At 45.8% G+C, this 27,049-nt stretch overlaps 1 protein-coding gene across 1 annotated transcript in view; it reads left to right on the top strand.

Moving 5' to 3' along the window:
- LOC143964329 (uncharacterized) overlaps positions 1–27,049 on the top strand; it is a 113,402-nt gene that overhangs the window by 19,001 nt on the left and 67,352 nt on the right. The window contains exons 2-5 of the mRNA XM_077474026.1: positions 1,015–1,113; positions 4,845–4,927; positions 15,436–15,513; positions 25,825–26,013. Of these exons, the coding sequence (XP_077330152.1) occupies positions 1,015–1,113; positions 4,845–4,927; positions 15,436–15,513; positions 25,825–26,013 (449 nt within the window). The remainder of the gene's footprint in view (positions 1–1,014; positions 1,114–4,844; positions 4,928–15,435; positions 15,514–25,824; positions 26,014–27,049) is intronic.

The following is a 27,049-nucleotide window of genomic DNA, read 5'->3' as shown; positions in this document are numbered from 1 at the left end:
CTTGTCCATCATTGCAGAATGATCAGTGTCAATTGCAGCTTGCCCAGCACTGTTTGCGGCCTTGCCCATGTTTAAATTTCCTGTTGCCGAGACAGACCGAGCGAGCGCCGCCGAAAAAGACCGAGCCGACTTGCTGGGCTCCGCTCGTAGTCCTGCCTCCCTGCTGTTTCTCTAGCGAGCGTTGCCAAAGAAGACCGAGCCGACTGTACTGTGTACTCGGCTCTGTCTTTTTTGGCGGCGCACGGTCCCCGGAGACTCGCAGACAGTGGGGATCGGCGTATAACACGCACCCACGACTTTCCCCCGATTTTAAGGGGGAAAAGTGCGTGTTATACGCCGATAAATACGGTATTTGTCCCCAGGACAGGCATCACCATATTTCCCCTTTACCTTTTTGTTCTGGGGACAAACCTAACATTTTGGCTTCCCCCTCACTTTCTTTCTGGGTTGCCAGTACCAACGGAGGGGTGAATATCACCAATGGGGATTCAGAAAAATAAACCTTTAACAGAAGAGGGAGAAGAAACTCTTCACACTATCCAAAACTGAAAAAAAAAGTTTTGCCCACAAATTTACTTAATAAAAAAAAGTAGTAAACAAGCTGTTTGCTGCAGAAGAGACATGCAAAGTCTCTCTTCTGCAATGAACTAAACCTACCTGCTTGCAGCCTTCTAATACTGGCATTATACCTGTGTGCTTTAATGACTGAACTCCTGCGCATGCGTGATGCCATCCTGCAACGACCTGACAAGATGGCTGAAGATCGGCACCCAGGGAGAAAATGCAGGTGAGGGACCTTGTGAGCCTCAGACTGTTGATGCAGAGGCAAGAACTGCAGGCTTTAGTGGAAACCAAGTCCTGCTTTGCATGAGGAGGGAGAAGTTATTTGACTGGTCTGGATGGGCTTATGTTGCCTTTTTTTTTTGTGTGTAACGTAACCGTCACTAGAAGCAGAGGCCAAATGCAAGGACCCATCATAATCAAATCTATTTAATTTTTTTTATTTTTTTACAGGTTGTGCTCCTGCTCCAGGATCTTATGATGTAAAGAATTTGGATGGTCTTAAAGGACCCGTGTCCTTTGAGAAGTCTCAGAGGTTTAGAACAAAGAAAGGTGTGTATTATGTTGTGTTCTTAAAGATGCACCAATGCTGTAATAAAATAATTATCTTATCCTATATTCTATGCTTTTGTCAGTTTCTAGACACCTGTAATATTGAGACATTCAATTTTCCCTTAAATATGTTCTAAAGCTGATCTCTGGGAAGCTATAATAAGTAGCCACTTGGTGATCGTTAAAGACCAACTCTGGGCAAGGAAAGTACATCTTCCCTTCCACTTCACTATAGTTGGGCGCTAAAAAAATAAATGTAAACGCCCTGTTTACTTACCACAAGTCGTACACAAATTCAGGTCCCAAGTCTCCTTTCATCTTTTTGTTTACATCTGGTGGGTCCATCTTCTAAGCGTCCACATCACTGTATGCGTGATGTAGCTCCCCCTATTGGTGGAGGTGCACATTCCTGTGTTAGGGTTACAATTTAAGTTTTGCCCAAGAGTTGGGCTTGAAAGCGGTAGTAAACCCGCTGAATTACTATTATTTTTTATATATATATATATATATATATATATATATATATATATATATATATATATATATACACCTGCAGTGCATACTAGCTCATTATGGAATACTTACCTTAGAACGAGGCTCCGACATCTCGCCCGATACACGCCGAGGGAGCTGACATGTCCCCTTGGCGCTGTGAGTGGCGATATCTTCACTCCCGTGCATGCGCACGGGAGATTTCTTTCCGGCAGGGTCCGGCGTCTGCCGGGCTTCCAGCTGAGAAACCCCTGTGCGCATGCGCCGCTGCAATCAGCGGCTCATTGCCAGGGGATTGTCTCCTAAACATACAGGTTTAGGAGTTTTTTTTTTTTTTTTTTTAACCTACAGGTAAGCCTTATTATAGGCTTACCTGTAAGTAAAAGTGAATGAGTATATAACCGCTTTAAATTTGACATATCTGAATTTGCCTGCATGAAGCAATATATGTGATAGTGGTGTCTGTTGAACAATGGGAGCTTCTTGAGAGGAGTAGAGTGGGACTTCAATATGCTAGTTTTTGAGTGCTCTCATTACTAAAATCTTGTATATCCACTTGCCGACCGCCGCACGACGATGTACGTCGACAGAATGGCACGGGCAGGCATACGGGCGTACCTGTACGTCCCTGCCTTCCCGCTGGTGGGGGGCCCGATCGGGCCCCCCCCCGGTGCCAGCGGCGGTCGGTATCCTGCAGGAGCGATCCGGGATGAGGGGGCGGCCATTCATTCATGGCCTCCCCCTCGCGATCGCTCCTGACGAATGGGAGTGAAGCATTGCATCACTTCCTCTCCTGTAATGTAAACACAGGAGAGGAAGTGATGTTATCTCTCCTCCGTGTCGGTATTTTTCGTTCCGGCACCGAGGAGAGGGATCGGTGAGTTGCACCAACACGACACTTCACAGTAGAACATGCCAGGCACACTCACACCCCCCTTTACCCCCCGAACACCCTCCAATTACCCCTGCCCCCCCAGTCACAGTGACACCAATTGCATTTTTTTTTTTTGCATTGGTGTCATTTGACTGTAATAACCGTTTGGGCAGTTAGGGTTAGCCCCCTTTAGTTCTAATGTACCCCCCTAACCCCCCCAATAAAGGTTTAACCCCGTGATCACCCCCCGTCGCCAGTGTCACTAAGGCTGGGTTCACAATGCAGCGGTTTATGAGAACGGATGTGATTCGCACCGCACTGCAGTGCAAATCACATCCGATCTCTGTGCGATTCGAGTTCAGCCATTCGCCGCACGGGACCCTTTTTTTGGTCCGCAGCAGAATCGGATCGCATGGGTGTTCACTCCATGCGATCTGAGTTTGCAGATCGCACTGCGATATGCGAACTGATCTGGAGGTGTCATTAACATTTCACTGACACTCCCAGCAGTTCGCATAGGGCAGTGTGAACTGCCGCCGGGAGGCATGCGATGCGGGAACCCGCCGCGGATTCGTGGCGTTCCCGCATCGCTCCAGTGTGAACCCAGCCTAATAAGCGATCGTTTTTCTGATCGCTGTATTAGTGTCACAGGTGACGCTAGTTAGGCAGGTAGGTATTTAGGTTCGCCGCAGCTTTTTATAGCGCCAGGGACCCCCATATACTACCGCATGAAGCCCCCTGATTGCCCCCTAGTTAACCCTTTCACCAGTGATCACCATATAACTGTTACAGGTGACGCTGGTTGGTTAGTTATTTTTTTATAGTTTCAGGGCACCCGCCATTTATTACCTAGTCTCACTAGTGTACCCCTAAATTTAGGGGTGTCTACTTTCCAAAATGGGGTCATTTGGGGGGGGGGGGGGGGGGGGTTTGTGCCATCTTGGCATTTTATGGCCTTCAAAACTGTAACGCCCTTAGAAAGCCTGAAGGCAGTGCTTGGTTTTCGGGGCCCCGTACGCGGCTAGGCTCCCAAAAAGTACCACATATGTGGTATCTCCGTACTCAGGAGAAGCAGCAGAATTTATTTTGGGGTGTCATTTCACATATGCCCATAGCATGTGTGAGCAATATATCATTTAGTGACAACTTTGTGTAAAAAATAAAAAAATAAAAAAAATTTTTTTTGTCATTCAATCGCTTGAGGCAAAAAAATAAAATATTCAATGGGCTCAACATGCCACTTATCAACTTCCTTAGGGGGTCTACTTTCCAAAATGGGGTCATTTGGGGGGGTTTTGTACTGCCCTGCCATTTTAGCACCTCAAGAAATGAGATAGGCAGTCGTAAACTAAAAGCTGCGTAAATTCCAGAAAACGTACCTTAGTTTGTAGATGTGACAACTTTTGCGCAAACCAATAAATATACAGTTATTGACTTTTTTTTTACCAAAGACATGTGGCTGAATACATTTTGGCCTAAATGTATGACTAAAATTGAGTTTATTGGATTTTTCTAATAACAAAAAGTAGAAAATATCATTTTTTTTCAAAATTTGCCGTCTTTTTACGTTTATATCGCAAAAAATAAAAATCGCAGAGGCAATCAAATACCATCAAAAGAAAGCTCTATTTGTGGGAAGAAAAGGACGCAAATTTTGTTTGGGTACAACATTGCATGACCGCGCAATTACCAGTTAAAGCAGCGCAGTGCCAAATTGTAAAAAGACCTCTGGTCATTGGCCAGCAAAATGGTCCGGTCTGAAAGTGGATATAGTCCCTTATCCCCTCCAAGAGCTTGCATACTATTGATGTTTGGCTAACTGGTCTGTAATTCCCAGGGATGTATCTTGACCCTTTTTTAAATATTGGTGCTATGTTGGAGTTTCTCCAATCAGCTGGTACCATTCCAGTCAGTAAAAATTAGTAACAGTGGTCTGGTAATTACTTGACTGAGTTCCTTAATCGCTTCCTGACCGCCTCACGCAGATATACTGAGGCAGGACACATACAGGCAGATTAACGTACCTGTACGTTGCTCTTTAAGAGGCGGCTTGCGGGTGCGCGCCCACCGGGAGCTCCGCGGTTGCGGGTCCCGCCGACATACCCACGATCGTCTCACGGTGAGGGAGAACGGGGAGATGCTAATGTCACTGATCACTGCTCCCTGCATTCGGTAGAGGTGATCAGTGATGCATTACACACGGCCCCTCCCCCCAGAGTTAGAAAGACATAGGGCAGATGAACTATTTTCATATTACTGGGTTTAATTAACACAAAATAAGAATGGTCACTGCCTGCCATATGTAAAATATCTGTTCTGCTTTGTTGGGTTTAAAATGGTTTACCAGAAATTTAACTTTGTCTAGATTCCAATGGTGAAGGTCAGACTGATCGAGATGAACCAACTTCTCCTGCCCGTCTGCGCAAACATGTTTCTCTTGGATCTACGGTAACTATTTGTAGTAATTCAGATTCATTTTCTTTCAAAGCTTTTCATTCTAATAAAGGCTATTTTAAACAATCCCTGTAAAGATGTATATAAAATTATATTCTCCTTCAGCAGTGAACTTTGCATAGAATTAGAGAAATATTTAAGATTGCAAGGGGGAAGAATCTTCTATGTGTAAAAAAACAAAAAAAAAAACTATATATCACAAGAAGTGCTCACGAAAAATGCGTCCCTTTTTAAATTCTATGTATGTCGTCACACTGGTCCATGCTTCTGTTGTGGTGTGAAGAATCTTGCTTCCTGGATTTTGGTCAGTTGAAAAAACACACCAAAAGTGCACCTCCCCATTGAAAATGCAGCAAGAATAAATTAACACACCTGTTATGTTTTTTGACGCAGTTTTTGAGTCACATGACTTATGAAAAACACCATAAGCACAGTAAAAGGGTGGCATTTTTTGGCACCCTTTTCTCTATCGGCAAAATGCCAGAAACACTATTTTTGGCTGATATGTTTCAGCTGCCGACATCTTGGTGCATCTTTAGTTGCATCCCTTTTTCAGTTTGCCCAAAACAGAAGTTCCAATTTCATGTGTGTATAAACCCAGTCATTGACTTCTCACATAAGCTTGATTATGTTGATGCTTTTTCAAAAGTAATTTCTTATCATACATCAAGGGACACAACCATAGTAATTATTACTATGTGGGTTATAGTCCACCTTCAGGTGCTGAACACTGGCACACCCTAAACAGGAAGTTAACTCCCTATATAACCCCTCTCACTACTGAGTACCTCAGTTTTTTTCACCAGTGTCTAATGTGGTGTTCACGAGTAAAGATGTGCTGCGCTGAGCTCCACTGGAGCAATCCTTGCTGGGGCTAGCCAAGTCCAAGTGTCTTTTTGGCTGAATTGAATGGTACCTGGGTCTCGTATCTGAAGAAACGAGGCCTTGCCTGTAACACTTTTTTTAGAGAGCTGGGATCCAGTACTTTTTGGTATTAAGGCCATAAAGTTTTACTGGTGGTGGTGCTATTACGGCTCCAGAATTGTGGGTTTCCTCGAGGATCCCCAGCTCCTGGAGGTTTAGCGGAAACCACCGTGAAGGGTGAAGATTGGGTCTGTTGGTTTACCACAGAAAACCCTGCGGAGGGAAAGGCACGTTTTTATTTTTTTTTGTATTTTTATTTTTTTAAGATTTTTCTTATGAATGTCTCCTTTAATTTTAGTAAATTGTCATGCCTATCTGTTATCACTGGGGGCTGTATAGTCTTCTCAGAGAGCTCAGGAGGTGTCCAGGAAACAGCAGTTTTCTCTTTTTGGCCGGTGTCTTGTCATATAAGGTCCCCCATCCGATAGTGTCCGCTGTGTACTGCGCATGCGCAGTACACAGCAACACAGATTCCAAAAATTGCAGAGGATGAACGGCGCCTGCGCCGTGAGTCCAGGTTCTATCCCCACTATCCAAGTGGACATAGGAATATAAAAGAGCCGAGCGCAGCGAGGCCGAGCCCGAAGCGTGGCGAGCGAAGCTTTCCCGCGAGGGGCCCTCTAATATTCACAACCCTATGTCCGCTTGCATTGTGGGGCCACCACCTCCACTCATGGCGCAGGCGGCGTTCAACTTCGGAGGTTTTCCGAAGCTGCACGCAGTACGGGGCGGACGCTATATGATGGCCGGACACTATATGGCACAACACCGGCAACAGACCTCCCATAAGTCTGGGAGGGGTTTACCTCCCCACCAGACGCCCGGCTGTGCTGTTTCCCCCCCCCCTCTTCTTGGGGAAGGAGTGCTAAAAAAAAAAAAAAAAGGCACTAACGGCACACTGCTCAGCGGCTTCCAGGCCCGCCCCCCCCTTCACCATTAGTCTCTCTCCCTGCTGATCCCATAGGATCAGAGCTCGCGTGGGGAAACTTTCTTTAAAAAAAAAAAAAAAAAAGGAAGGGCCGTAGATGAGGCGGTCGGGGTTTAGCACACCATTGTTGCTGTTGCAAGCTGCGGAGGGACACGAGCAAAGGTAGCATGTAAAAGGGTTTTTGGTAACAGGCATTCCTTTTGATACAATTACTACTGCATCAAAGCAGCAGCAGAGCTGGACTATTGCTCAAGCAGTGTATGCATTCCTTCTGGTAGCCCGATGCACAAAGCAGAGGTACTATGGTCAGAAGGGGGGGGGGGGTAAAAAAAAACCTCAAAGGGCTCTAGAAGTACTATGGTCATACAGCAGCCTAGAACCATCTCAAGAAAGATGACATCCTCCCCTGAGAGTAATATGGCTGGTCAGAGTGAGCAATCAGGAGGGGCACGTGTTGCAGCTGGTCTTAACACTGCAGCCCCTGTGTATATTACTAAGGAGTTTATTTTTTTATTTTTCTACCACCATTTTAAGTTTGGCGCAAAAAATGAATGCTTTAATCACATCAGAGTGGGACTAATCATAGCAAATGCCCCGTTTATTGCTGAGGAACAAGGGACGAGAGATGACAAATTTCTCTCAAAGGACCAGGAAGAGGCTGATGTCTCCTCTTCCAAAGAACCTAATATGGAAGGATCAAATTCACAGGAAAGATTGTTGGTACAATCTTACTGAATTGGTCCGCTCCACATTTTTTCCCCAATCGTCTTTCAGGACAGCCACCTTAGAGAGACACTGGCTCCTCCCCTCTTAGGAAACACCGCCTTCATTTTCATGATTTAAGCCTCCTCCTCCCTTCGTTCCTCAGTTATGGTATTTCCTCCGGTGGGGAGACACCGCTAAGGAACCTTAGCTGAATTCGGTTGGTGAAACTGAAGCTATCCGAGCGGAGCTCCGGCCCCACTCGGCTATCCGACCGTTTATCGGTCGGCCCGGGACAGTCTGATCAGCGGGGAGCTGAAGTGTTCGTACTGTCCGTATACCCTAAACTTCGCTTGGGGAAAGCAGGAAGTTTTACAGGGTCGTCCGTTCGTTCACCCGCGGGTGTTTCAACGGAACTGGCAGTCCGGTCGGCTGGGGAAGCTGAACTCTTGACTGACCTTTTTTCTACACGCACTCCAATCTTCGCTTGGGGAAGGCAGGAAGTTTTTGGGGAGGTTCATCCCTGCGTTTCGCCCAGTGGGGCGCTGCAACGAAGGCGTCCAGGGCACCCCTGTGTATACAGCCGGCTGGGAGCTGGAAGCCGGGCCGGTTGGCGGGCGACGTCAGTTCCGGTGGGGGCGGACCCCTTCGTTCAATCCGCGTCTTCCGGTTCCGGATGCGGCACGTGAAGGGAAACCTAGCGTTCAGCTGGTGCAGCCTCTCTTTCTTCAGTTGCACAGGTAGCTGTTAGAGGCACGTTCGTACCACGCTTCCTCAAACGGGAGAATGTCCGAAGCAGAGGCTTCAAGAACTCCTGGAGATAACAGCACCAGCCACTCAAAGGTAAGAGGAACCCTGGGGAGGTGTTCCCTTACTTATATCCAGTAGCTCCACTGGTGTTTCCTCCTTGGTGGTCGGGGGGAAGGGTAGTGCGTCTGGGATCCTGGTGATGGTTGATCCTAGGGGGGGGCACTCCCGGTGGTCCTCTATGTAGCGCTGGTGTTTCTTGTCCTTTAGGCTTATGCTGTTCCCTCCTTTACTTTGTGTCTTTCAGAAAGCCGCGAGCAAGTCCCCCCATGGTTCTAAGAAAAAGTGCCCTTCATGTAGAACTTCTATGGGCGACTCCTGGTCTAAAGCAATTTGTAAACAATGTATTGAAGGTTTACTTAGGGAACAGGCAGCAGAGCAGGGTGCAGATCTGGTAGCTTCTATGAAGGAACTCTCTGGTACCTTTCAGTCCTTCAAGACCTTTTTCTCCAGTTTCCAGTGGCCTCAGCCCCAGAGCACTCCTACACCAGCACAGCAGAGTGTACCATCTATCCCAGTGGATGTTCCTCCCGCAGGGGGAGAGAATCCAGGGGGTCCCAGGGCGGAAGCTGAGGAAGAAATTGACAGTGTCGTCTCAGACTCCCAGGGGGAATCTGACGCTGCGGAGTTGGATGGGGAATCCAGTAGAATCTCACGGTATAAGCTTTCCCTGGAGGAAGTGGATGAGCTCTTGGGAGCTATTCATACCACTTTAGGCATTCAAGAAGAAACTAAGACATTGTCACTCCATGATCAGATGTATAAAGGCATGGGGGAACAAAAAAAGCTGGTGTTCCCAGTGCATGACGTCTTGATCGATACCATCAAGAAGGAATGGCGGGATCCCGAAAGGAAACCTTTCTTTTCCGGGGCATTAAGACGAAGGTTTCCTTTTTCGGAAGAAGAGACTCTCGTCTGGAATAAATCTCCCAGATTAGACGCTGCTTTTTCCCAGGTGTCCAGACACACGGATCTGTCCTTTGAGGACATGGGGGTACTTTCTAACCCTATGGATCGAAGGATGGATTGCCTTCTTAAAAAGGCCTGGGATTCATCACAGGGGAATCTTAAACCAGCCATGGCAGCCACAGTAGTGGCCCGCAACATGGAGTATTGGCTTACCCAGATTAGTGCACACATTGAAGCAGGGACAGCGAAGGAGACTATTTTATCCTCCTTTCCCATGCTTCTCAAGGGGATAGCATACATTGCGGATGCTTCTGCTGAATCAGTGAGAATATCGGCAAGGTCCTTGGCTCTGACCAACTCTGCTAGGAGAGCCTTATGGCTGAAGACCTGGCACGGAGATAATGCGTCAAAGCTCAAACTCTGTGGGATCCCCTTTACAGGAGATTTGCTGTTTGGGCCAGGTCTCGAAACAGTGCTAGATCGCACAGCAGACAAGAGAAAGGCCTTTCCTGTTAAAAGGAAACTCGGGGAACAGGCCAAAAGAAGGACTTGTCCCCAGAAGAGGGTTGTAGCCCCCCGTACTGTTCAGCAGAAGAAGAGTTGGGGACCCAAAAGCAAGGGCCCCGGGGGAGCAATTTTTCGCCCTCCTGAACAGCCCAAAAAATCTCAGTGACAGGGTCACGGTGGGAGGAAGGTTGGGGGCCTTCCTCCCACAGTGGGAGACGGTTTCCTCCAATCAGTTTATTTTGGGGATCATCAGAAGAGGTTACCATTTGGAGTTTTCAGAACTCCCTCTTCTGAGGCTCCTTGTCACCGAGCTGCCAAAATGCGCAGAGAAATCAGCTGCCCTTCTTTCCTCTCTAAAGGAGTTAGAAGAACAGGAAGTGGTAGTACGGGTCCCAGTGGGGGAGACAGGCAGAGGCTTCTATTCCCACGTTTTTGTGGTTCGCAAACCCTCGGGGAAGTTCAGGCTCATCCTGAACCTGAAGCCTCTGAATGTCTCAGTCACCTACAAACGGTTTCGGATGGATTCGATTTACTCGGTAAAAGCACTCCTTTCACCGAACTGTTTCATGGCATCAATAGATTTAAAAGATGCATACCTGCATATTCCCATCGCAGAGACCCACCAGCGTTTTCTCAGACTAGCAGTGAGAACTCCAATGGAAGTGCTGCACCTTCAATTCAAAGCACTTCCCTTCGGGCTATCCTCTTCCCCCCGGATCTTCACCAAAGTGATGGCAGAAGTTCTGGCATTCCTGCGTCTCAGGGGAATCTCGGTGATCGCATATCTCGACGATCTTCTCCTGTTTGCTCCTTCCCCAGCACAGTTAAATCAGGATGTACAGGTCACAAGAAACTTGTTAGTAAGCCTGGGTTGGCTCCTGAACCTGGAGAAATCCAACTTAATTCCTTCCCAGAGGGTCACCTTCCTGGGGTACGTGTTGGACTCAACAGAACAAAGAGTCTTTCTTCCTTTGGAGAAGATTCAAAAGGTAGACAAGGCACTGTTGTTTGTTCAGGGCAACCACCAAATCTCCATAAGGAAGATCATGTCGGCGCTAGGGTTGCTGACATCCGCTCTTCCAGCGGTTCAGTGGGCGGGATTACATTACCGCCCTCTGCAATTATTCATTCTGAAAGTTTGGGATCACAGCCAGGAGTCTCTGGATTCTCTGGTTCTGATTCCAAGCCAGGTGAAGAGGTCCCTCTGGTGGTGGAGAAAGGGAGCAAATTTGTCCCAAGGCCTAGAGTGGGTTTTGCCAACCTCCAGGGTGGTTACAACCGATGCGAGCAGCTCAGGTTGGGGGGCGCACCTAGACTCCCGACTAATACAGGGTACTTGGGAGAAGAGGGACTCGAGGAGATCCTCGAATTGGAGGGAGCTGAGGGCAGTAGATCTAGCTCTCAGGACCTTTCAGAAAGAGCTCCGGGGGAATCATGTAAAAATAAGGTCGGACAATTCCTCGGTGGTAGCTTACATCAACAGGCAGGGGGGCACCAGGAGCAAATCCTTATGGGCCCTTGCGGAGGCCATCCTCAGATGGGCCGAAGCAAATATCCTGTCCCTTTCAGCAATCCACTTGAAAGGAGAACAAAATCAGGTGGCAGATTTCCTCAGCAGGAAAACACTGAGAGAAGGCAATTGGGTTCTCAAACAGGAAATATTCGAAATGATCACCCAGAGGTGGGGGATTCCTTCAATAGATCTTTTTGCAGCGAGGGAAAACGCCAAGGTAGCTACTTTCTTCTCCATAAACAGAAGAGACGGGGCTTTGGGGGTGGACGCACTAGCACAGAGTTGGGGTTTCTCCAGGTGCTATGCCTTCCCCCCTCCCGTGCTGATTCCAGCAGTAATAAGGAAGTTTCAAGTGGAGAACACTACCCTTATTCTAATTGCACCTCACTGGCCCAGGAGGCCGTGGTTCTCCATCTTGAAGGGCCTGTCTGTAGAACCCCCCTGGATTCTCCCAGCGCGGGAGGATCTCCTGTCTCAGGGCCCGGTTTTCTGTCCCCAGGTAGGACGGTGGAACCTGGCAGCGTGGCTTCTGAAGAAGAATTGCTGAAAGCCAAAGGCTTCTCAGACCGGTTGGTAGCCACTCTTCTAAACTGTAGGAAAAAGGAAACCCAGTCCATTTACTTAAAAGTATGGAGGCAGTTTAACAGCTGGTGTTCAGAGGGTTCCTTCAACGTGCACAGCCCTGTAGCTGTTCTAGAGTTCTTACAGGCAGGGGCGGATAAAGGGTTAGCACTTGGAACACTGAAGGGTCAGGTTTCCGCTTTAAGCGTGTTTTTGGAGAAACATCTAGCATCAGACCCTTGGATAGTAAGGTTCTTCAGGGCCCTAGGTAGGCAGAGACCGGTTTCAAGCTCCCCCTTCCCAGTTTGGGATCTTTCCTTAGTTTTACAGGTTCTCACAGGGGAACCCTTTGAGCCGTTAGAATCTTGCTCATTAAAACTGATCACTCTCAAAACGGTGTTTTTGGTGGCGATCACTACAGCAAGGAGAGTAAGTGAACTCGAAGCCCTTTCTGTTAGGGCTCCTTTTTTTCAAGTTTTTCCGGATCGTTTGGTTTTTGAGACGGATCCGGCGTTTTTACCTAAGGTAGCCTCCAGTTTCCATAGAATACAGGAGATTGTGCTACCTACGTTTTGTTCAAATCCAGTTAGAGAACAGGAACACATATTTCACAGACTAGATGTTAGAAGATGTGTTCTTTATTATTTAGACTGCACAAGTCAGTTCAGAAAAGCTGATTCACTTTTTGTTTTGTTTTCAGGGGCCAGGAAGGGTTCCAAAGCCTCTAGACGTACAATAGCTAGATGGTTAAGGTTAGCCATTGAGCAGGCGTACGTGGCAGGGGGGCTAGACCCTCCAGCCGGGATTAGAGCACACTCAACCAGGGCAGTGGCAACTTCTCAGGCAGAGTGGGCTGGTGCATCTCCGGAACAAATCTGTAGAGCTGCAACGTGGTCCAGTTTTTCTACGTTTGTGAGACATTATAGACTGGATCTTCTGTCAGCCAAAGACCAGGCCTTTGGTCGCAAAGTGCTGCAGGCAGTAGTCCCACCCTAAGGTAATATACTCGCTTATCCTCTCTAAGGTGGCTGTCCTGAAAGACGATTGGGGAAAAATGGAATTACGTACGGTAATGTCCTTTTCCAGGAGTCTTTCAGGACAGCACCGGTTCCCACCCAAGTTTTTTGCAGATCATCGGGAACTCATTACATGAGACCGTCAGGTAAGACTTAAAAGTTTGTTTGTTTGACGTGTTCTTGTCTCCCCAGTTGACCGGAGGTACTCTGGAAGAACTGAGGAACGAAGGGAGGAGGAGGCTTAAATCATGAAAATGAAGGCGGTGTTTCCTAAGAGTGGAGGAGCCAGTGTCTCTCTAAGGTGGCTGTCCTGAAAGACTCCTGGAAAAGGACATTACTTAATTCCATTTTTTACTGCCAATAACGCAGTCACTTCTGGTTTGGGTTCCCTAAAGCCTCCACAATCTGTTCATGCTTTTCCTATCCATTCATGGCTAAAAAAAAGCTTATGTATTCTGAGTGGGAGTACCCAGATAAAGTTTTTCCCTCCAAAAGTTTTCAATACTTTATCCTATGGAGGAAGGGTTCTATAAGAAATGGGGAATTCCAGCAATTGACGCAGCTGTATCCTCTGTAAACAAAAACCTGACTTGTCCAGTAGAAAATGCTCTTATGCTAAAGGATCCAACAGATAAGTGGGAATTCCTCTTTAAAACTATTTCGCTCGCAGGTTCAGTCGTTCAGCCTGCACTGGCAGCGATCGGAGTATCTCAGTCCTTAAAGGACCAGTTTATAGAGGTACTCCAGGTTATTCCTGATCAGCAGGCCCAGGATTTGGCCGGGATATCAGAAGCGTTGTTTTACAGTAGACTATGAAAGATTCTGTGCTCCGGGCCTCACGACTCATGCCAGGGCTGGTACATGTGTGTAGAATCTTATGGTTGGAAAAATTGGTGAGCCGAAGCACCGTGCAAAAAAACTCTTGGTCAGTTTCCCATTTCATGGTCAACTGTTATTTGGAGACGCTCTGGATAAGTATATCCAAAGAATTTCTAATGGGAAAAGTTTTTTTTTTTTACCGTTTTAAGAAGTTTAAGCATTTTTCTTTTAAGCATGCTTCTCCTCCAGTGCTAGGGGCATCAGCCTCCAGGCAGTCACGACGGCCTCCACCATCGGGTTCAAGAGGTAAACCTCAGGGTCAGTCCCAGGGCCAAAAGAGGACCTAGGGGAGGAAACCCACAAAACAAAATACTAAAGAGAGAGTACATCTTTATCAAATGACAAACAATTGTGCAAAATTGGTGCAAATTGAAGTTCCCCAATAGCAACGTAAACCTGTGCTATACGATCTATAAATCTGCAGCTGCTTGGATGCAACGCTGGAAACTTGTTTACTCTTAAGCTGGGTACACACATAGCAAAATTCTGCTGACTTGGCACAAACCAGCCACATTGCTATCTGTGTAGCCTTCTGTTTAACAGAAGGCAATCGTTAGACCAGCTTCTGTTGAACGGTCCTGCTGGATCATCCACTGCAGCCAATGACTGTAGCACTGATCAATGTATTCTGAGCGTAGCGAGTCTTCCCTGTCAGAATACAATAGCACAGCAGGGGAGATCCCTGCATCCACATCACAGTTGCAGGCGTCTGAGTTGGTTTATTTTGTTTTTCAGCCTGCTGGTTGAATGGGGAAAAAAAATTGTGTACCCAGCTTTAGGTTTGAAAAAAGTATTTCCTGATCGGTACAGGACACAGGCTTATTGAAATCATTACAATGGTTGTATGCAGTTATCGATTGACCCTTGCAAAAACATTGGATAATCCCCCATTTAACATCCTCCCACTCCCAGCTATCCTGTTTTTTTCTAGTGTCCTTAGATGGACATTTTTTTTTTTCTCTATTGAGAAGCTTCTCATCCTGCATGGAGGGTTTTGTCTTTTTAGATGTTAATTCCAAGCTTATCCTTCTCTCAAGTTATGTTTACACCATAGTGACACTGGCTCTTTCTGAAGCTTACTCCCCCCCCCCCCCAATCTCCCCCAATACAGGAAAAGCACTGCCAGAACAGGATTTAAAAGGTGGTCCTGCAGGCACCCACTTCATTTTTGTTTCATCCAGCTGCCTTTTGCGTGTTTAATCGGCTTTATTTAGCTGCACATAATCTAGCTGTAATGATTTTAAAGTCGTTGTAAACCTCAGACGTGAAATATGACAAAACATCCCTCTCCAGTGTGTACCTGTCTCCGTTAAGAACAAAGTATATTTTGTCTGCGTTTTCATTCCTCTATCTGGATGAGTCCCTTCTGACATATTTTCCCCGATGCCAAGAGAAAAATGGTGACGAGAAGTGACCTTAAGCTGATTTGACAGCCTGTTCCTGTGTGGAGGGGGTGTGTCCCTTCCCTCCAATCACCTGTCAGAGTTCTCCTCCCTGAGCTCTGCAGAGTTTGATTTCAGCTCCCTCACCCACTTTTTCTGAACATTCAGTTATGCTAATCACTGGAGACCAGTTAATTTATACAGTAAATGGAAGAGTTTACAACCACTTTTAAGCCTCTTGTACACGAATGTTAAACCCTGGCAACTTAAATCCCTGTGTATTTTCCCTGCCTGATTTAAATCTAATTTTTTGTGTGTGTGTGTGTGTGGACTTTTTCTATTCCAAGATACTAATCAGAATTATGTTTTTGTAGCCAAACTTGAGACAAAAACCTGAAAAAGATAAAGATTTCTTGAGAGAAAGGAAGAAACTGGATGCTCTGGAAAAAGAGGTGAGGTCAGAGGGTTATTCTATTGTCCAGTTTTTGTGAGAATGGGTTGACCAATTAAAAAAGACGTTTGAATGCCCTCTAGTTATGAGGGAGTCTAGAACATTGGTGTACTATGTGCAACCACAGAAACGTTGCATATGGCATATTCCAAATGATTGTTCAAGAGATGCACAAGACTTTCCTAGAGAAATCGTATGCAGGCGACTTGAATGTGCAGACTATGGTGGTAATATTTTATAAATGCAGATTTTACACTTTATTTCTTTAAATGAGCAAATTGAAATCTCAAACAAATGTTGCAGCTTTTATTTCCATCACAGAACATTATTGGCGAGTGCCATAGGAAATCCCCCCCCCCCCCCCCCCCCCAAAAAAACTGCCTAAGCCATTCCAAGGTACACTAAAACTATCTTGCTTCTGCTGTCAATGACACAGAATGCCTGACGTTCGGTACAGTTGAACGGTCATTGCAGTGATTGGGATAGCGTTGTAGGGAGTGCACAGATTGATAGAAGTTTTCAGTTAATTATAGATAGTTGTGAAGGTTCAGAACCTGTTTTTTTGCTGTGGTCTCTCTCCTTTGGCAAACTGATTTTCCATGTTTGTGTGATGGTTTCCCCCTCACTACCTGTGTAATCTACACTTTTTCTAAGCTCCTAATTCCTCTAACATTCTTATATTCTAATGTCCCCAGATCGCCAAGATATCAGTCTAATGATGCACACTTCTACCAATCTTCTCCAAAAGGGTTGTACGTGTGTGTCGCAGTTATTCCAGGGGAGATATTTTTATCTTTTTGAAGATCATAGTGTAATAGATAAGAACTACAAATTAGTTCTTGGTTATCTGCTGCTATTTCTAATTAAAAAGTATAAATGTGCATGCACATTAGAAGTAAACACTGAGATACGTTCAGCTCAGGCTACTTCCAACTTCTGATTTATTGGTGGGCGGTGTCAATATTTTATACAGAAAGATACGTCATTGCTATGTCAGTCTAATAGGTACATCTTATTGGTTACAATACAAGAGAAAGGAGAAACTTGATGCTTGAAGTTCGGTTGAAGCTGGTTTTCTTCTCTCAAATGAATTCTTCTAACGCGGGGGATGTAGGGTATAGACGCCATCTTAACTCTGAACGGAAAAGTCAATCTGTATATTACATAATAAGTAAGGAGCATAGGAACATGTATACACATAAGCAAATAGACATTTTCTGATTATCATTATGCACATTAGATTCCTTAACAGTCCCCCCCAAAATGGCTATTTTCTTCTGTCCCTCATCTAAAGGTCCTCCTCACCTGGCCCATTCTCCTCAGCAACTTTTTAAGCTGTATATAGAGTTAGGCAGCAACTAGTTCACTACCCCCCTCGATACAGCTGGAGAAGGGCAATCGGGTGCTATCTATCCCTATAACCCTAGAGGATTGTGAGATTATGGACAGGGAGTGACTGTAGAGGAGTGAAGGGTTTGTCATCCTCCATAAGAGGGTCCTCTTCTTCTTGGTGGAGAAATGTAGGTGTAACAGATTCCCGTTTTTTTTTTCTATGATTTTACAGACACCTCCTTTCTCAGCTAACACCATGTCTAAGGCCATCCGGTTCTGGAATGTCATGTGGGAAGGGGGGGCTAACTGGTCAGCAATTCCCTGGAGGGCATCTTTAGTGTAATTCACTAATCTTTGTTGGTTATAGTATATGTAATTGATCCAATCTACATTCTTGTTCACAGTTATTATGGGGATCAAAGACTTAAAACCAACTTTTACCTGATCCCTGGATTTGAATTCATCAGGGACCCCCCTTGGAACTCCTATAGCATCTATGTATACATGAGGGTCAAAGCTTCCGGAGAGGGCTGCTCACTTCCTCCTCTGACTGTGTGCTGGGTCAGTGTATGTATCAGGAGTATCTTCTGCTAGGATATGGAGGGGCATAATGACCTTTTCAAGGGCACATTCACCGGTCCAGATACCCTCTAATCTGGTCCTGTGTTCCAACCCACTGTCCCTCCCAGGAACCACAATTCTGTCCCCAGTAACTGTCTGTAAAACACACATATATATCCTTACCATCAGGGATGTCACTGTACCTATGGCATTGCCATGAAAGAGTCAAACGGACAAGGTACTATGTCACAGTAATCAAAGGTAAAGGTGGTCACATGTGTACCTGAAGAGTTATACCAAAATGTGATTATGTTATCATTTTTTTTGTGATGACCATCTCTTGGGCCTCCCACCTAGACCAAACAGAAAAAGGATATGCAGCATGGTTGTCATGAAGTGGGTGGGATCTTGTCCTCGGGGGTGGAGCTTTCTTGCAGTGGGAAGCGTGTATTCAGGTGTTCTTCCCGGCCAATTCGACTGAGTTGGCTGTGGTCAGCAAAACTTGGAATGGACCATCATATCTGGGTTCAAGAGAATGTTTTCTCACAAATTTCTTTACCAGCCCCCAATCTCCAGGCAGTAGTTGGTGTGTTCCTGTATCTAATTCAGGATCTGGAATGGAAGAAAACGCCTGGACATGCATTTGGGTTAATTCTCGTGATAATGCTGTTACATAATTAGTCAACACATCAGATTGCAACTGTAACTGTTGTGGAAAGTAACAGCAAAGTCTGGGGCTGAACCAAACTAAATTTTATAAGGGGTTAGGGCATATTTCCCCCGGGGTGTGTGTCTGACACTGAACAGGGCAATGGGCCAACTGTCTGGCCGACTCATGTTAGTCTTTTGGGCCATCTTTAACATCCTGTTTTTTTAGTGTCCCTTTTATCCTTTCTACCTTCCCGCTACTTTGAGGGTGGTAAGGGGTGTGTAGAGCCAACTGAACCCCCAGTGCTGCCCTAATCTTTTGTAAGGGTTGCTGTGAAGGCTGGGCCTGATCGCTCTCTATCACCTCTGGGACCTCAAATCTACATACTATCTCACTCAGTAGTTCCTTAGCTGTGGTCCTGGCAATCATGTCCGCCTCCACTAGGGCTTATTCGAATCATTCACTCCTTTGGCATTTGGGAGTGATCAATTTGTATCCTCTGGAAGGGGTATAGAGCTTTTGCCAGGTGCTTCTTCTGTGCCTTTTCTGTACATTCTGGGTTACATTTGTTGCAGATAGTGCATGATCTGCAGAAGTTGTTGGTCAATGAAGTAACTCATAAGTTCATAAGAGTCTTTGTCAAGTGGGCAGCTCCATTTGCCCATTGCACCATAGCTGGGTACATACTCCTGGGTAGACAAGGCTTCTTGTTGCACTCGAATAGTCCATCTCTGAGAGTTGCTCCTCTCCGTTTTCCAGCTTTCCTTCTCATCCGGACTTGCTGCTTCCTGTAATTATTTCAGATAAACTCTGTCCACTGGGAGAGTCCGTAGGATAAGCATGGAGTGGTCTTCTTCTACCACCCTGCTGTCCACTTCCCGTGGACCACTGGCTGTCTGTTTGGCAGCTGAATCGTCTAGATTGCCTCGAGCTTCCTTCGAGTTGTTTGTCGTGTGCTTTACTTTTAGACTAGTCACTTGGGTCGGGAGAAGCAGGGCGTCCATCAAGTCCTTGATGGCTGAGCTATGTTTCACAGGTGTTCCTGCAGCCATCAGGAACCCTCTGTCCTTCCAGATAACACCAAAATCATGGGCAACGCTGAAAGCATATCTTGAGTCCGTATGAATGTTGGCTCTTTTTCCCTCTGCCAATTTAGATGCTGTAGTAAGTGCTTGCAGCTCTGCCACCTGTGCAGACATCACCGGCAGTAAGGTTTCAGTTTGGAGAACAGAGTTTTCAGTGGTGACCTGGATCCTGCAGGGGTATTTCACTCATGGTGGGGATATGCGTGGTTTCCAGCAGCATTAGTTTGATGCAGTCATGGGGTGACAAGTCAAGACTCGACTCCTCCTCCTTACCTCCCTCGAGAAGTGGAAGAAGGGTGGTAGGTTTCAGTGTTTGACAACGTAATAGAGTAATGCTGTCTAGAGGGTAGGAACACAGGATTCTCAAGTGTCTGGCAATGGACAGATGTTTCGGCTGGATCTTGGTGGAGTATGGGAGCAATGTCATGGGGAGCAAGCAGAACGAGGCAGAGTCCGAGAGCCAAGTCCAAAGTTTTGTCAAACAAGGCTTGTGCAGCAAAGACAGCTCAGACACGATGGGCCTCCTCTTGCTATCGCATCCAGCCGACAGGAATAATATCCTATAGGGCGTAGGCAGATGCCGTGTGATTGGGCGAATACACCTGTAGCATGTCCCAGATGTTAGGATACAAAGGGCTTGAACGTTTTGTCATAGTCTGGGAGCCCTAGCACCAAAGATGGTGTGCTTGAAGGCCTCAAAGTTGGATATTGCTTCAGGAGACATCTGGAAGGGGTCTGCTTCCAGGGTATCATACAAAGCTTGCATCAGTAGGGAGCCTTCTAGAATCCATGCTCTGCAATAGGAAATTAGTCCAAGGAAGGAATAAAGGGGCTTCTGGCCTTGTGGCAGTGGAATGTCGGAGATTGCTTACACCCTGTCTTCAGTGAGGTGTCTTGTCCCATGGGACAAGACAGTGTCCAAGAAGAATTACAGATGTTGAGCACCACTGCAATTTGGCTTTGAGGCTTTGCAACCCTGTGTGGCAAGATAGCCCAACTGGCTTTCTGAGGTGACTTCAACAGTGGGTAAGTCAGCTGCACAGTGGAGAAGGTCATCAACATATTGGAGGAGAGTCACTTCTAGGTGATCCTCTTGTTATGTGTCAAGGATGATAGCCATAGCGTTTGCAAACTAGCTTGGAGAGTTCTGTGCCCCTTTTGGCATAACTGCCCAGGTATACTGTTTCTTTTCGTGGGAGAAGGCAAAGAGGTACCTGCAGGAAGGATGCAGGGGTACACTGTAGAATGCATTTGCCAGGTCCACCACAGTGAAGTACTCGGCCATTGGAGGTACAGCTGATAATAAGGTATGTGGATTTGGCACAATTGGGGTGTCCAACACTGTGACTTCGTTAATTGCTCCCAGATCCTGCACCATCCTGTATCTGTCAGGTTCTCCCTTAGGTGTTTTCTTCTTGACAGGAAAAAGAGGTGTATTACATGGTGAGGTACAGAGGATCAAGGCCCCATTCTGGACCAAGGCAGCTACATGTTTCGAGATAGCTTCTGATTGAGCCAACTTAAGTGGGTATTGTGGTTTCCGGGGCAATGATGCGCCCTCTTTGAGCTTGACTGAAACTGGTGGCACTTTTATGTGACCAATGTCTTCCGGGCCTGTGGACCATAGACACGCAGGAATTCTGTCAAGTACTTTTGGCATTGAACTTGGAGTTATTGCTCCATAAAGTGTCATCAGGAGAGGCAGAGAATACAAAGCAGATGAGTCTTCCAAGGATAGGGGAGTATGTAACTTCACCCCCCCTATAGGTGTGAAAATGATTGACGCCTGTAGTCTGGACAGCACATCAGCTCCTTGTAGATTCAAGGGACATGTAGAGGACACCACAAATCTGGCAAGCAAATCAGGAAATGTCCCCACTTGGAGAGGCTCAGTGAGTGGACTGGAGCGGGGCACCCCATCCACTCCCACGCAGGAAACATCAATAGTGGAAAGGAAAGAATTATCAGGCAGGTCCTCAGCCCTCAACACACTCCTGGCTGCACTCATGTCAATGAGAAAAGTGGTAGGTTTTCCTTGTATAGGTAACGTGACCTTTGCTAGGGGTCCCCCAGTCTCATTTGAGGACACGGTCATAAGGGGTGACACGGGTTTGCCCATTTCCTAGCGTGAGTTGGGGTGTGGTGGTGGAGGTTCATGTCCACGTTGCCCTTCGCGGGGATCCCTGTCTTGTCTCAGATGTCTTGGGACTCTGCGTACTCTTCTGATGTGACCCTGCTTCTCACAGTTGTAACAGATGATCTTTTCCCTGGTATTGGGCAGTGGTGGTGGACGAGTGTAGGCGGGGTCTTCGTCTTGTGTTACCATAAGGGGCGTTGGTTTTTTTCCTTTTTGGTTTTCTATCCCTCTGGCCACCAACAGTAAATTGGACATTTTCATTGAGCGATATTCAGGGCGGGCCACCATCAGGCTTTTTCTGATATCCTGTCTGAGTCCTGAGACAAAAGCAGATAACGTGTGTGTGTGTGTGTGTGTCTTTTCATAGAGGGAGAAGCCTAGATCATCAAAGGCCTGTATGAGTCTAGCATGATACTTCTCCACAGACTCCCCGTTATCTTGGATTGTGGTGGTCTGATCTGCCAATTTCTCCTTTTCCCAGTCGCAGAGTTGTGCACAGAACTCAAAGCCTGAGGTGTAAGAAGTGGCACTTGTCAGGCAGACATCATAGTAGGGCCGCCTGCATAACTGGCCAAAAGACATGTCCTGCTTTAATTTGGCATAGGCTGATCAAGTCTCTCCAGGCAGCTTAATAAGTTTCTTGTATCTGCACTATCCTGCGGTAGAAGGGCATTGGCTGTTTCTCTGGGTCAAGCAGACTTGTCACTAAGGTTGCTGCTAGTGATGGGGTAAAAGCGACATAAATCACCAGTGCCCCTTCTGGTAACCGAGACTGGTGTTGGGGCGGGGGCTGAGAATGGGCACTGTTTCTCATGGTTGTCGGCATATGTTTGAGATCCTCTCGGAACTGTGAGTCCGGAGCCGGATTAGGGGTTAAACCAGCAGGTGGCCTTGCTGCCTGTTGTTCTTCCCACTCGGACGCTTCTTCATCATTAACATAGCCGGCCTGTGAAGGTAGTGCTTCCATATTAGGGAAGACGGGTGTGTGGTAGGAACCATCCTGGTTTAAAAATGGGAAGAACTGGTTATATGCCATTGCTGGGCCTATTGGGTGTACCAAGATGGCTGCCGGCAGGAAGTGCACTGGGCTGTGCCTGAAGCGAGGGCTTGGGTGTACCAAGATGGCCGCCTGGGAGTGGTCACAGTGGGTTGTGCTCGGGTTGGGGTGGTGGGGTGGTGAGAAGGGAGTGGGCGTTAGGCGGCTGGCAGGGTTGTCCCTCTCCTCCTTCGTTCCAGTTTTTTGTATATGGGGGCGGTACAGCCACATTATCAACTCTGTGATACACATACATAGTACAATTTGCATCTTTCTTGATTTCCTCTTCTATCCAACCCTCTTTGCAATGTCCTTGCCGTCCTGAACCATGCTTCTGCCACATCCAATAAGCCATTATCACACAGAGCGCCCCTTTGTTCTCTTATCAGCACATGCCATTCCTCTGCTTCTTGCAACATCTTCTCTCCTCTTCTAATATCACATTCTAGCATCTCTCTCTCTCTCTCTCTCTCTGTCTGTCTGTCTGTCTGTTCTCTTCGAGGGTCAAAACTAGCACGTCAGAGGTGGTGTGGAGCAGTGGCTTATGGCCCAACTGAATCTCCAGGTAGCCACCTTCTCACAGTCACCCTCTTCGTGTATGGCAAACAGTAATGGACAAATACACACAGTACAGGACATGACACCTAAAACTCTTAACTGCAAAGATAGCTCTCGGGAAAAGCTCACCTGAGTCACAAGACTGCCAAATTCCAGCTAGCCTTCTTTCAAACTGCCCAAATTCAGTTTGAGATTAACCCTCAGGAAAATCACACACGAGCAGAACATTTATAGACGTTTTGCAAGACTGCCACTTCCGCAAGCCTTCTTTCAAACTGCCCTAATTCACAGTTTGAGATTAACCCTCAGAGGTCCTACACAGCCAACCTCGAGTAACCCCGTCTATAAATGCCTGCAGAATTCCACCACTAGAGGTAGAATCCAGGGGTGAGGTTGGACACACGCCTGCAGCTGCACTTTCAGTCTGCTAAATTTGCAGTCCTTCAGAATGACAGACACTGAACAGATAATAGTCAGCAGAAAACCATTAGCAGGTTCGTTAAAACAGCTCCAGGCGAGAAATAAGTTACCTGCCTCTTTGAACAATCGAAAGGAGCCAACAAGACAAAATCAACGGGCCCGACCAGAGAAGTCGTACAAATGGTAAGGATAAATATGCTTACCCTACTGTTAGGGCTGCGCGCTTAACCCCCTTCTCTGATCTGGCCAGCCATTCAGTCCTGGAATGCGGTCTCCCTTCGATTGAAGCCCCACACACGGGCGCCAGTTGTAATAGATAACCAAGAACTAATTTGTAGTTCTTATCTGCTGCTATTTCTAATTAAAATGTATAAATGTGCATGCACATTAGAAGTAAACACTCTCTGAGATACGTTCAGCTCAGGCTACTTCCAACTTCTGATTTATTGGTGGGCGGTGTCAATATTTTATACAGAAAGATACGTCATTGCTATGTCAGTCTAATAGGTACATCTTATTGGTTACAATACAAGAGAAAGGAGAAACTTGATGCTTGAAGTTCGGTTGAAGCTGGTTTTCTTCTCTCAAATGAATTCTTCTAACGCGGGGCATGTAGGGTATAGACGCCATCTTAACTCTGAACAGAAAAGTCAATCTGTATATTACATAAGGAGCATAGGAACATGTATACACATAAGCAAATAGACATTTTCTGATTATCATTATGCACATTAGATTCCTTAACAATAGTTTAACCACTTCAGCCCCGGACCATTTTGCTGGTCAAAGACCAGACCACTTTTTGTGATTCAGCACTGCGTCGCATTAACTGACAATTGCGCGGTCATGCGACGTGACTCCCAAACCAAATTTACGCCCTTTTTTTCCCACAAATAGAGCTTTCTTTTGGTGGTATTTGATCACCCCTGCGGTTTTTATTTTTTGCGCTATAAACGAAGAACGACAATTTTAAAAACAAAAACAAATATTTTACTTTTTGTTATAATAAATATCCCCCAAAAATATATATATAAAAAAATTTTCCCTCAGTTTAGGCCGATACGTATTCTTCTACATATATTTGTTAAAAAAAATCGCAATAAGCGACTATTGATTGGTTTGTGCAAAAGTTATAGCGTTTTATGGCATTTTTATTATTATTTTTTTTTTTTTTACTAGTAATGGCGATCAGCGATTTATTTTTATTTTATATATAAGCTATATAAATGCAGTGATTCCTGTGTAAATGACACTGGCAGTGAAGGGGTTAACCAGTGGGTGGCAGTGTCGGGGTTAAGTGTTCCTAGGGGTGTGTTACTAACTGTTGAGGGCTGGGCTTTAATTTAGTGAACACTGATCTCTGCTCCAATAACACGGACCAGAGATCAGCATCACTAGTTGCTAGGCAGAATGGGGAAATGCTGTTTGCAACGGCATTTCCTCATTCAGCCACCCCGTGAGACTATCGTGGGTATGCCCGCGGCGATCAAGTCCGCGGGACCTGTGACATGGACTCATGGGGGTCCCGACCAGCATGCGAGTGTGCCGCCGGCAGCGTGCTCGCGATGGCAGGGAGCGGCATTAGAGATTGGACATACCTGTACGCCAATATGCCTGCCTGTGCCATTCTGCCGACGTACATCGGCGTGCGCTGGTCGGGAACCGGTTAACCATGTACTAGCACAGTGCAAGTATGCTTGGAACATCTTGCAAAAGGTTACTCTTAAGCCCCTATTTATATTGTGAGCAGACACAACTGTCTAATGCAGTGTTTCTCAACTCCAGTCCTCAAGGCGCCCCAACAGGTCATGTTTTCAGGATTTCCCTCAGATGAAACGGCTTTGGTAATTACTAAGGCAGTGAAACTGATCAAATCACCTGTGCAAAATAATGGCAAGCCTGAAAACATGACATGTTGGTGTGCCTTGAGGCCTGAAGTTGAGAAACACTGGTCTAATGGATGCCGCAGCGTTCTGTTTGGAACTCATGTATGTTAGCAACAGTTTGGCTATACTGCTGCTTTTGAAAATGGGGGCCCTTGGTCAAAACCTAACATGCATCAGATGGAGTTGAGCTGCTCAGTATGCAATTGCACATGGGGCATAGCAGTTTGTAAAGCTTACCCAAATTTGCAGCAAGGGGGGGATAGATGGAATGGGAGCGTGTATAACAGTCTGGGAGTTCCACTTCCAGAAGAAGGTGGTAGATGCACCCTGTTCACCTGATTTTTGCCAAAGAATGAAAGTAGCACCTTATAGAATTGTCATGTGAGGGAATGATTAAATTGCTTTTCATCGGAGAGTAGCACTGCTTTCATCACATCCCACTTGTGCTGAAGGAATACATAAATCTATGGCATATTGATAATATAACATATTGATAATATAACATTTTGATAACTTGAAAGATTCAACAGATTTGAAAGTGGTGCATTCATGAATGATTTTTAAAGTGCTTTTACATAAATACTTAGTTTTTGCTTTAGGATTCTGTATGGTTCCAGACTTTTTTTTTTTTTTTTTTTTTTCTTTTAGATTCGTGGCCTTTTAAAAGCACGTGCTGAGCAAGACAAGAAACTTCAAGCTTTGGAAGAAGAGTTCAAGAAGACTGAGCTAAAACTAGTAAATGCTATGAGAGAGAAGACTTCACTCAGCGCAAACATTGCATCTTTAGAAAGACAGATGGCTGACTTGAATAAAGCCAACGACCTCCTAAAAACTAAGGTGCATTTTTAATTGTCCCATGACAGTTGGAACTAAGAGGCTTGGTAGCCATTATGACCCTTCAGTTTCTCTGTGTTCACATTCTACCTTTTGAGTATTCCACATACTATTGACTGTTAGGTGCAGTAGTTGGCTTTGCACTGTGCTTGGGCTGAATTACATACTTTCATTTATTTAAACCTCAGATCTTGAGTAGGCTGGATGGAAAAACTGAGATGTCTCTATCAATACAGTTGATTGACCATGGCTTATATATAATCTAAAAGGCTAATTAGGACAATTATCCAGAGCTGCTAAAACTTTCACAGCTTCTGCTTGGAAACCTGGAAGCAACTGTTTGTGTTGGATTTCCTAATTAACTTTTGCGTTTCAATAGGAAATGTTGATCAGTCGTCCTTCAGTGCTGTCCACGTGTTGAGGCCTAACCACTAGTTGGTGTGAAATCTTAGGGGAGTATTAGAATTCAGTTCAGATCTAAAAAGAGATTAATGTGAGAAGGTACCTAGGCACTCAGACAAGGCAAAACAAGAAATCAGGGGCGCAATGAGCTTGTGTATTTCAAGTTAATACATTTTATAGTAATATAGTAATTTCCTGACATGTACTGTAGATCTAAAGTGAAATTGATATAGGTGTAGTTATGACTGTGCTAAAAAAAAAATAGAGATATAGAGCTATAGAGATAAAAAAAAATGTAAGACCTGCTGCTTATTGAATTGGTTAATTTTCACTCACATTTGTGGCATGGATTCACTAACACAATTCTAAAGTGAAATTGATGTAAAAAAAAAATCAAACTGCTGATGGCAAGGTTTTAGTAACCAAAGGGAACCCTAGTGGTCAGCGGTAATATAATCTGAGCTGCACATGAACAGGTCACATTTACAGCACCCGCACTGTCGCAATGAAGTGACTCCGTGTACATAGGATTGATGTAATTTCTAGCTAGCCATTCAAGCAGCCCGAGCGAGTAAATGCGGAAGACCAGGCAAAGATGGAAGCGTCCAGAACCAACTGGAGTGGTGACGGCTCCATG

This window comes from Lithobates pipiens, unplaced genomic scaffold, assembly GCF_037356315.1.
Source record: "Lithobates pipiens isolate NorthernLeopardFrog02 unplaced genomic scaffold, aLitPip1_a1.2 Scaffold_8, whole genome shotgun sequence".
NCBI classification, from domain to species: domain Eukaryota; kingdom Metazoa; phylum Chordata; class Amphibia; order Anura; family Ranidae; genus Lithobates; species Lithobates pipiens.
This window is presented reverse-complemented; position numbering and strand designations above follow the sequence as displayed.